The 14,535-nt window shown below is 44.5% G+C and overlaps 2 protein-coding genes and 1 non-coding gene across 6 annotated transcripts in view; all 3 read left to right on the plus strand.

Moving 5' to 3' along the window:
* smad10a (SMAD family member 10a) overlaps positions 1-7,902 on the plus strand; it is a 29,926-nt gene extending 22,024 nt beyond the window's left edge. For all 4 annotated transcript variants that reach the window (XM_069176007.1, XM_069176010.1, XM_069176009.1 and 1 more), the window contains 3 exons: positions 270-438; positions 714-852; positions 3,442-7,902. In XM_069176007.1, coding sequence (XP_069032108.1) covers positions 270-438; positions 714-852; positions 3,442-3,653 — 520 coding nt within the window. In that variant the 3' untranslated portion in view covers positions 3,654-7,902. The remainder of the gene's footprint in view (positions 1-269; positions 439-713; positions 853-3,441) is intronic.
* trnan-guu (transfer RNA asparagine (anticodon GUU)) lies at positions 1,510-1,583 on the plus strand. The gene has a single exon. It is a non-coding gene; the product is annotated as a tRNA-Asn (tRNA).
* A 3,365-nt stretch (positions 7,903-11,267) lies between the features above and the next one.
* pex11b (peroxisomal biogenesis factor 11 beta) lies at positions 11,268-14,516 on the plus strand. Its single transcript, XM_069176057.1, has 4 exons — positions 11,268-11,496; positions 11,931-12,046; positions 12,114-12,315; positions 12,390-14,516. Exons 1-4 carry the CDS (start codon positions 11,441-11,443, stop codon positions 12,796-12,798), a joined length of 783 nt encoding a protein of 260 aa, XP_069032158.1. The 5' UTR covers positions 11,268-11,440; the 3' UTR covers positions 12,799-14,516.
* The last annotated feature ends 19 nt before the right edge of the window (positions 14,517-14,535 follow it).

Consider the following 14,535-nt stretch of genomic DNA (forward strand, 5'->3'; position numbering starts at 1 on the left):
CACTTCAATGCTGAGATTGCATTGCTGGCTTTAATTATTTTCAGTTAGGGATGAATAATTTGTATCAAGTTTATTTGATTTATTGGCATTTTTGTTTCATGTTTAGAGAGTAAGTATAGTAAACAGGTCAGAGTCTTACATGGAGGATTATTGACAGTATTTGAGTTGACATTCTTTAAAATAATCACAAAACTGTTTTTTCACTTTGTTTTCTGTTCGGTACCAAAATGTCCATAAATAATGTTGCATTGTTTTCCCCTGTGTTGCAGGTTACATATAGGTAAAGGTGTGCAGCTGGAGTGTCGGGGTGAGGGGGATGTGTGGATGCGCTGTATGAGCGACCACGCTGTGTTTGTACAGAGTTACTACCTCGACAGAGAAGCAGGCCGAGCACCAGGTGATGCTGTTCACAAGATCTACCCTGGAGCCTACATCAAGGTCTGCTCAATCTCATCAGCAATCTCTGTTTTATTTTAAACTATTTCTATACATTTAAATCAGCTGTGAGCAGCATTAAGCTCACGGGTGGCATTGTACCAAATAATAAGCCACGTTCGGATTTATTTTTTGTTAGCCACGAACTAGCAACTGAATGAAGTGCATGAGCTGTTGTTAAATGTGATTGAAGACAGATTCGTACCATGTTTCCAGCTCAGATGGTCCGTCCGTTCAGTGTGCTGCTGTTGTGGTGAGAGCTGCTTGTGTCTCGGCAGGTGTTCGACCTGCGGCAGTGCCACAGACAGATGCAGCAGCAGGCGGCGACGGCTCAAGCTGCAGCCGCTGCACAGGCAGCCGCTGTGGCGGGAAATATTCCCGGTCCAGGCAGCGTCGGAGGCATCGCACCTGCAGTTTGTAAGTGTTGATGAGACTGTTTTCTGATTTACATTCACTGTGCATGCGAGAAGCCACTTTGAAATATAAACTCTGTGGTAAAGTTGAAGGTAGAGTTTACCTTCATTAAAGAGGTAAATTCATTTTTCACAACTTTGGAGTGTGTCTCCACCAAAACATGGAAGAAATATAAGACCACGACTTTTAAAATACTTCATAATGTTCAGTTTATATTCTGCACACAAGTTCTCTGACTAACAGCCCGATAAACTGTCTTTCAGAGGATCACCGTGTTAATCTGCTCACTGGAGTCTTTACGACCAGACATAGAGCATCTGAACTTTATCAGCAGATTTGTTTTGCCTCAAAGCAACACACAAGCTGCCCTACGTTCTTGGGGTGAATGCAGCTTGTGAGGAACAACCAAAGTCTGTGGCTCATTTTTTAATAGCTTATTGGCAATCTGAAATCAGAGGCGAGACACGTCTGCATCTCGTTCGCTCTTTGCCACTTTTTACACAATACCTCTGTTGCTCTCTTAAAAGCAGAACAACAAGCCCCTCCCAATCCCTGTTTGTATGTTGTGTATGGAGCAGCGAGATGGCAGAACGGTGCAACATTCCTGCCTCCAAAAGGCTCTGTAGAGTCAGGTCTATACCACCATTAAAATTTACCGTTGTCTCTGTGGCGCAATCGGTTAGCGCGTTCGGCTGTTAACCGAAAGGTTGGTGGTTCGAGCCCACCCAGGGACGACATACATTTATCTTTAGGGCGGCACGGTGGTGCAGTGGTTAGCACTGTCACCTCACAGCAAAAAAAAAAGGTTCCGGGTTCAAATCCGGTCCTGGGCCTTTCTGTGCGGAGTTTGCATGTTCTCCCTGTGCTTGCGTGGGTTCTCTCCGGGTTCTCCGGCTTCCTCCCATCATCCAAAAACATGCACCTCAGGTCAGGTTACCTGGCGCCGTGCTCGTGGCAGCCTGCTGCAGCATCTCCCCCCTGAGGGCCCCCCCCCCCCCCCTGCTGTAGTGAAGACATTTCCCCTCGGGGATTAATAAAGTGTATAAAATAAATAATTTAAAAAAAAAAATATGCATTTGGAACTTTTTCAACTGTCCCATCTTGGAAACTCAGACCAGTTAAATGTGACGCTTGCTCCTTCATACACACCAGATCAGAGTCTGGCCTGTAAGTGATCTGTCACCACTTCAGGTCTGCTTCAATTGCTGGAACATGTTTAGAGAGGTTGCCACTGATGACCATCAAGTCGATTTGGAGGAATATGCAAAGTCTACAATGTACATGGATACATACGGAGGGGGGTTATCCCCATGTTCAAAACCTCCATGGTGGACGCAGTTGCTAGGAATTATGGTTGGAAGGTCGTCGGTACCTTTTGTAGTAGCAGTCCAGAAACCTGCTGGTGGATATCGGTGGTGAGGCAAGCAGTCAAACTTAACAAGGACGCCTGAACATGGAGGCCTGAACATGGAGGCCTGAACATGGAGGCCTGAACATGGAGGCCTTTTGGGTCTGGCTGGCCAGGATCTCTTGAATCAGCTGAGAGGTACCTACAGGCCAGGATGGCTGCAGCTGTGTTGTGGATCCAAAAACTTGGAGTGGGAGAATTTCCGGGAGGTCCATTGAGATCGTCTTTTGTTCGGCCTCAAGGAAGTTTTGGGAAACCATCCGACGCCTCTGGAGGGAGCAGGGCTTTCCGGACTCTGGTCTCAGAGGGGAAGGAGCACTTTGTGGAACTCCATAATCTGATCCTCCAGGGAGGAGGCAGAGTCTCCAGCCTCGGGGGGGAAGTCTCACTCATATCTCTGGCAGAGGTTTCTGAGGCTGTTGAGAAGCTCCTCAGAGTGGATCAGATCCAAGATGCTGACATACTGCGATGCTCCTTCATGGAGGTTGGGGACAGTGAATGTAGACTGGCAGACTGATGGTTTCTGTATTTGGGGTTCTTGTTCAGGCGGGATGATCAGTGCAGCGTCGTTTTGGTGAGGAGGGTGCTGAGCTGAAAGGCAAATCTTTCTATGTAGCAGTCAATCTGTGTTCCTCCCCTGACCGGGAGTCTACCGGCAGGGTGGTCGGGCTCAGGCTTACAGGTGGAGTAAAAAGCTATGCACTGATAAAATATTGGGTGAAATTTGATTTGGTTTATCTTTTACTGTTGAAAGGTACTTATGGAATAGTTATGGCTCGCTAGCATGAAAACAAATTTCACTGCTGGTTTGAATGTTTGGATTTATATCAAATTTGATGTCACCAGAGGACAATTATTAAAGGTTGGCCTTCTGAAACAAAAGAGAAATGTGCTTTTTTTTCCAGGTATGATTACTGACATTTTACATGTGAAATATTGAAAATTCCCAAACTCACAGATGTGAAATGTCTGATATGCATCTAATTGCTGTCCCACATCTAAAAAAAACATGTTTAACCTGTTAGAAATGTCCTTCTGCTTCTTTTTTCAGGTGTGACCGGCTCAACCTAATTTGTTTGCAGAAATCTTCCGTTGTTAGTCAGTTGTTGACGCTGTGTGATTGGATGAGGAATGGATAACTGATGGTCACATATTCTAGCTGCTGATCTCTTGTTCTCTGACAGGTCTGTCTGCAGCAGCGGGGATCGGCGTGGACGACCTGAGGCGACTCTGTATACTGCGGCTCAGCTTTGTGAAGGGCTGGGGGCCCGACTACCCGCGGCAGAGCATCAAACACACCCCCTGCTGGGTGGAGGTCCACTTGCACCGTGCTCTGCAGCTTCTGGATGAGGTGTTACACACTATGCCGTTAACAGACCCCGGGCCTGCTAACTGAGGACCAAGACCGGATTCAAATTCTTTGAATGTGCACATACAGATTTGAATATTTTTGTTTCAAAAATGCTGCCTAAATTAAACAAAAAAGAAATCAATCAGAAACACACAAAAAACAGAAATGATCAACAACCAAATATGCTTGTAACAATCAGTGCACTCATCACTCGTATGCTTTTTCACACACACACACACACACACACACACACACACACACACACACACACACACTGGAACCAAAAGGTCTGCCCAGACATAGAGATGCTGATGTCGTTAAGATTTTTCCAATGTTTTACTCTCTACAATCTAAAATCAAACAAAAGGGAGGTGGATCTCTGAAGGGGAACATTCAGGGCCCTGTTCTCGTACCCGGTGCAGCGCAACCTTTCCATTCACTTAATCATATAAAATGACGCTGACTCTTCTAGTCTGTTGAATTGGATGTGAATCAGGCAGTTGGCATGCGTCATGACGCAGCAGCCGATCTCAGCCATAAGATATAAAAGACACTCAGGTTAACTACAAATGAACTGCAATTAAATCACACATAAAGAGGAAACAATTCAAAAGCCTTTTCATCAACTCATCTGGTTCAGTAATGTAGCCAGAAGTGCACGAAGTCATTTACGAACAAAAGGTTCGGCCATTTAATTCTTGATTAAAAGTAAATTATTCACACTCAAAGCATCGATGAAGTTTATTTATTAACACACAACATCAGTGAAGTTTGGAGCACATTGCTCTTCATCAGTGTTGTTAATTCATGAATTGCATTGGGTGCTTTAAGTGTGAATAATTTACTTCTGTTTACTTCGTTCCAGCACCTGACTTCACTATATTGGATGAGTGTTATTTGTTCAAGTTAATATTTAATTAATGTCAGTGTTTGGTGTCTATAAAATACAGGTTTTTGTCCTCCATCTTTGAACAGCTTCCTACACTGAGCAGCGGTTCTCATTATACCAGTGAAGTTATTTATAACATTAGTTACTTTCTCCTAAGCTGCTTTATTATCATCAGCTTGTGGAGGCCGACTCATAAAACCATAAAATCGGTGATTACGAGCCGGAACCTCCTGGAAAAGTATGCTGGTTGTCTCCTGTGGAAAGTTTGGCCACACCCCCTTGTGTCCGCGCTGTGCCTCGGCAGATGAAAATATGGCCCTTAGAGTTTGTGTTCTGACCAATCTGTTTCTGTCCTGAAGACATTTGAATGCACTGTAGAAATCCAGGGATGTGTTTCAGAAATCCAGTTCTCCTTTATGCAAGTTGGATTTCTTCTTATTGTAGGGGTGTACTGCACATTCACTCATGGAATATACACACACGTGTTAGGAGTCAAAAACACTCCAGACAGATACCTGCATACCTCTGGAAAACGCTGACAGTAAACTCACAGTGAATACAATCACAATCACGCTTCTCTTTACATCTTATCAACGGAGCTGATGTAGAAGTACGGATCAAACAAGGCAGTGTTATGTCATCTTTGTGCTCGTATTGCGCTTGTCACTGTATGTTGATTTAACTAAAACTGTTAGCGGATAGCTAGTTAGCTTTCTTATTACACTAACTATATTATTTTTTTACCAAAAGACTAAAAAGCCAAAAACAAGTAGCTTTAAAGTAGTGTTGTTGTCCTTTGTAATGAAACAGTGCTACCCTGTATGTAACCAAATGTTTGGTGTGAATCACCAAAGCCAGAATACCTCATGAATACAGTGCAAACTCACAGTCTAGTTTTCTGGCTGAGGCCTGGGACACACTACCCATGTGGCGGTCGCACAACATCCTGACCATCGTCTCGGTGGTCGTGTGAACAGGTTAGAGACGTGTGTCACCTCGCTGCTGCAGCGCGTCACCCAGGCAACAGGCAAGATGACTACTTTTCACACGTGACACAAACAGTTGGCAGAAAAAATAACCAGGAAAAGGTCTGTGATCACATGTACGCGATATGCTCATTCCAGTGTAGGCTCGAATTCTGTCAATGATTTAACGTTCGCTCTCTATCTCTCTCCATCTGTGTGTGTGTGTGTCTCTCGCTGTGAACAATAGTTAACAAACATCACGTGACTACGCTTTGGTTACATCTCGGCACTTGTTGGACCCGTAGACTGTATGTAAAAATGTTCGTAGCTTCCAGGTCTGAAAAATGAGGCTTTAAGCTGCAATACCACCGAGTGCCACTAGAGGCTCCATAGACTCCCATTCAACTTCTCTCATCAAATCCAAAGTGAATAAAATGTGTCCATCAGTTATCTCGGTGTTGTTAGCTAAAGTCACTCCTTCTTATTAGTTTTCTGGAGGTCCATCTGAAAATAATCCCTCATTCATTAGAAAAGAAGATTCAAGAAGACCTGTTTTTGGGGGCGTGTCTGTTTGATTGACAGGCCTGTGGTGTAGTCAGGTTACAGCTATCGGTGGGCGGGACGTAGTATCGTCAGGTTTCCAATCAGATCGGTCAGATCCACCGCTGGCTCCTCCCCCCAGCTCGTCCAAATATGGTCACTTCCTGCGCCGAACCGCTCCGAACTAGCAAAGATGGTGACGGACAGAATCTGAACTGGAGGATTCATAACATTCACAAACCAACGATGACATCACTGCTGGATGATGACATCACTGATGGATGATGACATCACTGATGGTCGCTGCTTCGTTGGACATCAAACATTGTCATTACTGATGGCCGTTTTCCAAAGTACTGACATATAGCTGACAGCAGCAGCGCTGCAGCAGACACTCTTACACTGTGGATACGTACACGCGAGCGAGCCGCAGCAGCACAGACGGGTAGCTGTAACACACACACCATGCAGGCAGTGTGGCCCAGGCCTAAACAGCACACACTCTTCATCAGTGACATGCTGAAGTCAGTCTGTGATTGGGTACCAACACTAACATCTCTCTGATGGGACCCCGACTGCAACACTAAGCTTTGTATTTCTTTCTGTTTCTAATATACGTGCTGGCATAAGCAGTGATAGTACTGGAGGAGCTGACTGTTATTTGATACTCTGGATTATTAGTTATCCTGTGAAAGAGAGAAACAGGAAGTTGGACTGTGCAGAGACAGAAACCTGAGTTCCTGTATGGTCAGACCAAACATCAGGCTCCAGCCTCTGCAAGTGGCACTTTCTGCTCTCTGCTCGGTGAGAACGTGGTTCCAGCCGTGGACGCAGCAGTTTACTTGAACTCTGGCTGGTTGCCTGCGCAGGTTCCAGTGTTGGAGAGGAGAGGATTGAACACAATGACTTGAGCTTGCTCGGTCTCTGCAGGAGGCCGTGTGCCTCACGGGAAACTGAAGAGGAGCTCTCCGTCTTCTTTCCTGTTACGTTTAAGGCAGCTGCTGTCATTCACCTGCATTTATGTAGATTTTGTCAGATGACTCTGAAAATAGTGACGTGGATCTGTATTAAAAAATGAATACCAGGAGTACTCCTAGATGGTGCTTAAAGTTCCCAACAAATGCTTTCCTCGTTTCACAAATTACGGTCAATTTATTCATTTCAATTAAAAAGTAAGTACATGAATTGAAATGTGGAATTGACAATTGAATTGAATGAAAAGTATAGTGAGTGTATTTAATGTGAGGTTCATTTAATGTACACAGAACTGTCACATGTTGATGTGAAGGGCACATGTAGACACCTCGTATGGTATTATCTCTTGTTCTTAGTTTGTCCTCACTGGTTACTCGCTCACTCAGACTGGTGAAGCTTTGTGTCTTCAGATCAGTTCATTTTTGCACAATAGGAGGACTGCAGCCACTCATAACTCTTTCAACACACACCGGACACGTGTGTCTGATGTATGCCACATAATTGCAACATACACAGTTCAATTCCCGTCTGTCCCTTATCTGTCGACTATCAAATGAAACTGGAATGCCAAAAAAAAGTCCTTATAAAAGATCCTAATTAAATGTGTAGTGTATAAAGATTGACTTGAAAGAAATACAAATGTATCCTTTAAAGCCAAACCCCAGTACGTCCTACACACCCTCGACGTATGTTTCACCGTATACGTGCAGTTGATTCACACTGAAGCAGGAAACACGGCAGACTTCAGATAAACTGCTCACAACAGATATAAAGCTGAGTGGACCATGTAGGAGATCTGCTGACTGAATACAACTGTACACTATCATCACCATCAAAAGGTCAAATATTTGGACAAATTCAAACTGTGTTATGTGGGAAAACTGTCCAAATGTGAATAAATGTAAGATACTTCTACACTGTGGAATCTGAGGAACATTTGTTGTCTGATTCAGCTGCTTTACAAAGATCAGTCATTAACATATGCATTTGTGCCTTTTGTTGTCAGCCGTAGAAGCACCAACACTGGACTGAGTTTGTCTTCTACACAGGAGGATCCATGTTGCACATTGTGATTTGGTTTCCAGTTGCTTTGATTCTACTCGGTGGTTCCCTCAGGTATCTGTGTAGCTCACTGAAGATATCCGACACATCAGAAATGACAAACAAAGCACTCATCTTACCTGACTAGTTTTATTTATTGCCTTTTGGGAGTATAAAATATGAAAGAGTATACTTTGATTTTAGCATGAACAACACACCCAATGTCATGTTCATCAGTTGTCCTCTGACAATATTCAGGGATGTACAAGTATTCTCAGAACACGAGAAAGTCATCATCACCATCAGTCGCCTCAATGATGCATTAACACGGTTTATCTGCACATCACTATTAAACACACAAAGATCCAAACGACTAAAGCTGACCTTCAAATTCATGATGTCACTGTTTTCCATGTGAGCTGCAGGTTACAGCTGGCAGCAGTTAAAGTACAAATCTCAAAGTTGAAGTCGCTGTGTCCGAAGGAGTTTACACAGTGGGGGCGGAGCCTGTGGCCTGTGATGAAAGACATGAATCAGCCGGGTATCAGTGGGGATTCTCATGAGGCTTAAAGTTAGCGTCGCATTTTGTTTTATCACACAGCAGTGGTCGTTCCACCAGAGAGGCTACATGAATGGGATTTCTGGGAAGTGAAGTGTGAAGATGGTTGTAAGAGATCAGAACAGAAATCTTCGAGATTGTTACTTCAAAAGAAAAATGGGTATTTCTTTAGAAAAGATTTAATTGACCTCTGATAAACATTCATTCCTGTCCTGTTATTTTCCATGAAGGTCAGACTTCTTGCTCCACTGCAGACAAAGGTGACACTACTGCATGTCCACTAAGTGCACCAACTAAACATTATCTCTACTTCCGCAGAGTGACTACTGAGTTACATCATCCTTTGTACAATACAGCTCGGTAATTAGGGAGAAGTTACAGAGCCATTCAAAAAAAAAAAATGTGTATGCCATTTTCTTCAGAAGTTTCAAACCTTTGATGAAGCTGCAGTCAAACTTGGAGAAAACTCATAATTGTTTGATCTGCATCCAATCTGTGGTCCAGTGTCTGCTTCTGTTGAGCCCTGCAAAGTGACACCCAGCTGTTCCATGCAGTGGTTGATAAGTATGACTCGTTGTCATGTTCGCCCCATCTGTGGTTCGACAATATGAATACAGTAGACTGTGTATCGGTATAAAAACATGTTGTAATAAAAACACTGCAAAATGATCCAAGTTCTCTGACTGCTGGTGCCGATGTTTGTTGTGAGAACGCTGGCTGTGAACGCCTTGTGGAACAGCCGCCGCCTGGTGGGACTGTGCTGCTGCAAGGGGACACTTCTCTCCCAGGAAGGACGGCTGTCATGTCTTTCTGCAAAGTAAATAGATTACATGATTATTATTATTATTATTATTATCATCATTATTATTAGGACCCCTTTTCCAAAAAGTTGGGACGCTGTGTGAAACAAATAAAAACAGAATGCAATGATTTGCAATTCATGTAAACCCAAATTTACTTGAAAATAGACCAAAGACAACATCAAATGTTACAACGGAGAAATTGTGTTGGTTTGACAAACGTGCTTATTTTAAATTTGATGGCAACAACACGTCTCAAAGAAGTTGGAACAGGGTCAACAAAAGACTGGGAAAGTTGTGTAAAGATGGAAAAAAAAAAAACACCTGATCAACATCTGACAACTAATCAGGTTACCATGGCAACATGATTGAGTATAAAAAGATGATATCAGAGAAGCAGAGTCTCTCAGCAGTGAAGATGGGGAGAGGTTCCCCACTCTGTGAAAGACTGTGGGAAAATAGTTCAACAATCTAAGAATAATGTTCCTCAACGTAAAACTACAAAGAATTAGTGGATTTCATCGTCTACGGTTCATAATATCATTAAAAGATTCAGAGAATCTGGAGAAATCTCTGAACACAAGGAACAAGGCTGGAAACCAATATTGGATGGTGGTGATCTTCAGGCCTTCAGGCAGCAATGCATTAAAAACACACTATTCTGGAGTGGAAATCACTGCATGGGCTCAGGAACACTTGTGAAAACCATCGTCTGTGAACACAGTTCATTGCTGCGTCCACAAATGAAGGTTATATACAATGAGATATTCAGGTTTTGGAGCAACATATGCTGCCATCCAGACAACGTCTCTTTCAGGGAAGGTCTTGTTTATTTCAGCAGAACAACGTCCAACCACATTCTGCACGTATTCCAACAGCATGTCTCCGTAGTAGAAGAGTCCGCTGATAAACTGACCTCCTGCAGTCCAGACCTGTCAATCATTGAAAACATCTGGAGCATCATGAATTGATTGATGATTTGCAATTCCTCAAAATCTGTTTTCATTTACATTTTACACAGCATAATAACTGTTTTTTTGGTATATCACTGACTTAATACTAAATAGTTTTCAGCAGAAATCACTCCAATCATTTTAGGTCATTAAATAGAGTCGTGCTCAGATTCAGCAGCAGCCGTCAGACAGAAGACCTCGAACTAGAAATTCACAGGATGAGATTACAAAGATGAGTATAGACGTGCAGTGTTCAGGGGTTCCTGCTCATATGAATGTTTAAGGCAATGAACACGCAGATTAAAAAGAAGGCTCTTCTAATCACTGATTGATCAGCCATAACTAACACCTGTCAGAAAGAGTGAGATACAGACAATAAAGTGAGACCTTATTGTTGTTGGATACAGAAGTCAGTTCATTAAAAGTTGATTCTGTAACAGCAGAGAAGAGGTCCTCGTTGCCTGATTAAGGTTTGAATCAGCAGGACTCCACAATATTTATAAGTGGAAAAATCAACCAAGAGCCGTGTCAGTGGTAAAACACCGTGAAGGATGTAGAACATGTTATCTCACTGCAGTACATGTAATTCAAGGAGGGAGACACCAAGGAATGTGGCACATGAGAATTTAAAATCAGCACTGAGGTCGGGTACCAGGGGGTACCAGGGAGTACCAGGGGGTACCAGCAGGTACCAGCTCTGATCTGAGTTCACCCTAGAAAACATACTTTGGGAAGAGTTGAGGAAAGCACATAAACACATGATGGAATGAATCAACGAAACAGATTTAGGGGTTTATCTTTTTGTTTTGCTTTGTATTTTTCTTCCTGCCAATGTTTCGCTGCCCACTCCAGTCCAGCAGGTGGCGGTAATGCAATTTTAAGTTGGTCTGCCAACCGCCAATAAACCCCAACAACAACAGAAGAAGAAGAAGAAGAAGAAGAAGAAGAAGGGAAGTGTTGAAACCGAGTCGATCACTTTACTACAGCGAAGATGGAAGATTTCAAACAGATCTGAGCTCTTCTGACTCTTCAGCTTTCCTCTGAATACAACTTCAGCAAACACAAAGTGTCTCTGCAGCTCCAGAGGTGGTGCGGCAGCACCGGGCCAGGATGGACTCGTGGGTCCGCTTCAACGCCCAGAGCCAAGGCAAGGAGAGAGTCATCAGGTAACGGAACCACCTCATGAGCACCGGACATTCAGTCTGCTGCCCTGCGAGGTTAAAAACAGCAGACCACCCGGAAACAACAAACAACAAACAACAAACAGCGACGCTGGAACAACCGCTGTTTGTTTACTGAGAACACACACACACACACACACACACACACACACACACACACACACACACACACACACACACACACACACACACCAGCTGCTGGTCGTGTTGGTCAGTGTGAGCTGATTAAACGGTTCACTGACTGTTTATTACTGAGACAGACGAGATGAAAGGTTCTGGTTCTGGTTCTGCTCCCATCAAAGACTCTTTATGTGCTCATTTACTTTGGGAATGGATCCCGTCAGTTCTTGATGTGTCAGCTTTCAAAGTGTGTGTGTGTGTGTGTGTGTGTGTGTGTGTGTGTGTGTGTGTGTTCCCAGGGCTGCTCAGTATGCCTGCACCCTGCTGGGCTCCACTCTGCACCGGGGCGAGGCGGCGTCAGAACTCCGCAGAACCGTCAGTCAGCTGGAGGCCCACATGAGCCTGACGAGGAAACGTGAGTGGGTCCGTTCGTGACTTCTGTGAGCAGCACCGCGGTGCCACTGACGCCTTGTGTCCCGCAGTGCTGCGTCTGGGGAACTCCGTGGAGGCGCTGGAGGCCGCCAAGAGATCCATCCACCTGTCGGACAGCGTGCTGCGGCTCTGCCTCACCATCGGACACCTGAACCGAGCCATGTACTTCGCCTGCGACAACGTGCTGTGGGCGGGAAAAACGGGCCTCATCTCCAACCTGGACCAGAACAAATGGAGTCAGAGATCTTTCAGGTCAGTGATAGAAAGTCATCAGGATGTCCTTTATGGAGAAAACCGTAAACTGAGGCTGTGATGTTGTTCTGCAGGTACTACCTCTTTGCTCTGATCCTCAACCTGACTCGGGACGTGTACGAGCTCCACCTCCTCATGGAGAGTGAAGCTCGCTACAGAGCCACCAAAGCCCCGCCCTCCCCCGGCACCACCCCTACCGCTGACCACCTGTCCTCCACCTCCTCACCTGCCCTGCCGGGTGCCGTGGCCCTGCCCGTCCTTTGGGCGTGGCTCCGCAGACAGCTCCATCTGGTGGTGACGGTGCTGCACAGCAACCCGCCGCTGCTGCTGGACCTGCTGAAGAACAGCTGCGACATCTTCATCCCGCTGGACCGGCTGGCGATCTACCCCACGGGGCCCGGCTTCGTCGGAGCCTGCGGCCTGGCCTCCTCCGTCCTCTCCATCCTCACCCTGCTCCACCCCTGGCTCAAACTCAAGCCATGACCCCCGGCCCGTCAGAGGCAGAACCAGGGAGGAGAATCCCACAGCGTTAGGACACAGGTGGTTCTGTGTCTGTGTGTTTGTAGTTGAGGAGTTTGTTCACCCAGCTGACAGCGACTAACTCCTCCAGCTCTGAACTGTCCTGCACCGACACACAGAGCTCCACACAGAGCTCCACACAGAGCTCCACACAGAGCTCCACACAGAGCTCCACACAGAGCTCCACACAGAGCTCCACACAGAGCTCCGCCTCGGATCAGTACACATCCACACTGACATCCAGCTGCTCATTCATCAGCGCCACTCTACACATCAGTCCTGCATCCATCTCCCAGCGCTCTCACACTTCAGCCATCATACACAGAAAACATGTCAAACACAAAAGCACCTGGTCGTCCTCTCAGTCACCTAAAAACAGCAAAACACCAGCAGGTGTCAAATCAGACAAAAAAACCTGAGATTTCCTGACACAGAAAGGTTGAAGTCAGCAGAGTGAGGAAGGCCGCCTGCATCGTCTTCACCGTGGCAGAGTGTTTTGTTGTTGGATACACTGAGACTGCAACAAACAGCCAACACCTCCATTAACAGAACAGATAAATGGTACCAACGTGCACTGAGCTCAGTTTGTTTCTGGCCAAATTCATTCATTCATCCTCCATCAGTTTAAATAAAACTTGTCAGATTTCCGTTGGGTTGCTTTGCTATGAGGAATCATGGAGACCTTCAGATTATAAATATCACCACAGTACAAGTGGTGCAGGTTGTTTCTTCTCACATATCTCATGTTTCACGGCTCTTTTCTGTGAAGTGAAGCAGCAGAACCAACACCGGGCTGCTGAGGTTCTGGATTATGAAGCCCAAACATCATCATACTGCTTCTGGAAGGAGGAAAAATATTCATTTGACATGCAGTTCCTCACACATCCACTAGTGGGCAGCATCATCTGTCCCATAATCCTCTGAAACTCCCTGTAAAATATCAGCAGCTCTGATGATGTCATGAGTTCTCTCTGGACGGTTGTATGAAATCTGCTGTGTGTGCAGGACTCAAACAACACGGTTACTTATTCATCTTTTAACTATCTGTGTGAAAAGTGAATGAAAACTACTGAAATTGAAATGAACTATTCTAATCTTCAAGCAGAAATAAATGTATATATTTATAATTACAGCAAATTCATATTTTCTAACCTGCAATCTGAAATAAATATATAGAGGAATTTATTGGTACCAAGAACAGCTCGCTGAAACGAAGCTTCGTTCCTTGTGACAAGTGATGAAATTACAAGTTATTTTCTCGTCTGTCAGAGTGAAGCAGAGAAAGTGTGAAAGAAATAAGATATTTTTTCTTCAAAGTTTATTCTAAAACTGGCTCCACAGATTTGTTGGTTCCTCCTGAAAACATTAGAAATAAGTCTACAGCTGCAAATATGATGAACATGTGATAAATCACCCATTATTAACATTAATATTATAGTTTCCGGTCCATGTGACTAGTTGGACTGCCTGGATGCAGCCCAGACTGAAGAGATAACAGCTGGAACAAACAATGATGGAGGCCAGTTACTTTGATCAGTGGGAAAGTGAGAAAATGGTCTTTTTTTCTTGTTTTCAGGGAAGGTACCAACAGATTCCTCCTCATCTTCTATCACTGGGTTTGTGCTTTTTTTCCTTGATTGGACTTCATGATTTAATGTCATTAAATATAACAAATACTTCCAGAGTCGAGACATTTTCTGT

The sequence above is a fragment of the Embiotoca jacksoni genome, unplaced genomic scaffold (assembly GCF_022577435.1).
Source record: "Embiotoca jacksoni isolate LCO1_2020_lvr unplaced genomic scaffold, fEmbJac1.0.p SCAF_7, whole genome shotgun sequence".
In the NCBI taxonomy this organism is placed as follows: Eukaryota; Metazoa; Chordata; class Actinopteri; family Embiotocidae; genus Embiotoca; species Embiotoca jacksoni.

Coding starts and splice junctions, on each gene's coding strand:
- pex11b (XM_069176057.1), top strand. CDS start 11,441: ATGGACTCGTGGGTCCGCTTCAACGCCCAGAGCCAAGGCAAGGAGAGA. Junction 12,047..12,113: donor CATGAGCCTGACGAGGAAAC/GTGAGTGGGTCC, acceptor TGTGTCCCGCAG/TGCTGCGTCTGGGGAACTCC. Junction 12,316..12,389: donor TGGAGTCAGAGATCTTTCAG/GTCAGTGATAGA, acceptor GTTGTTCTGCAG/GTACTACCTCTTTGCTCTGA.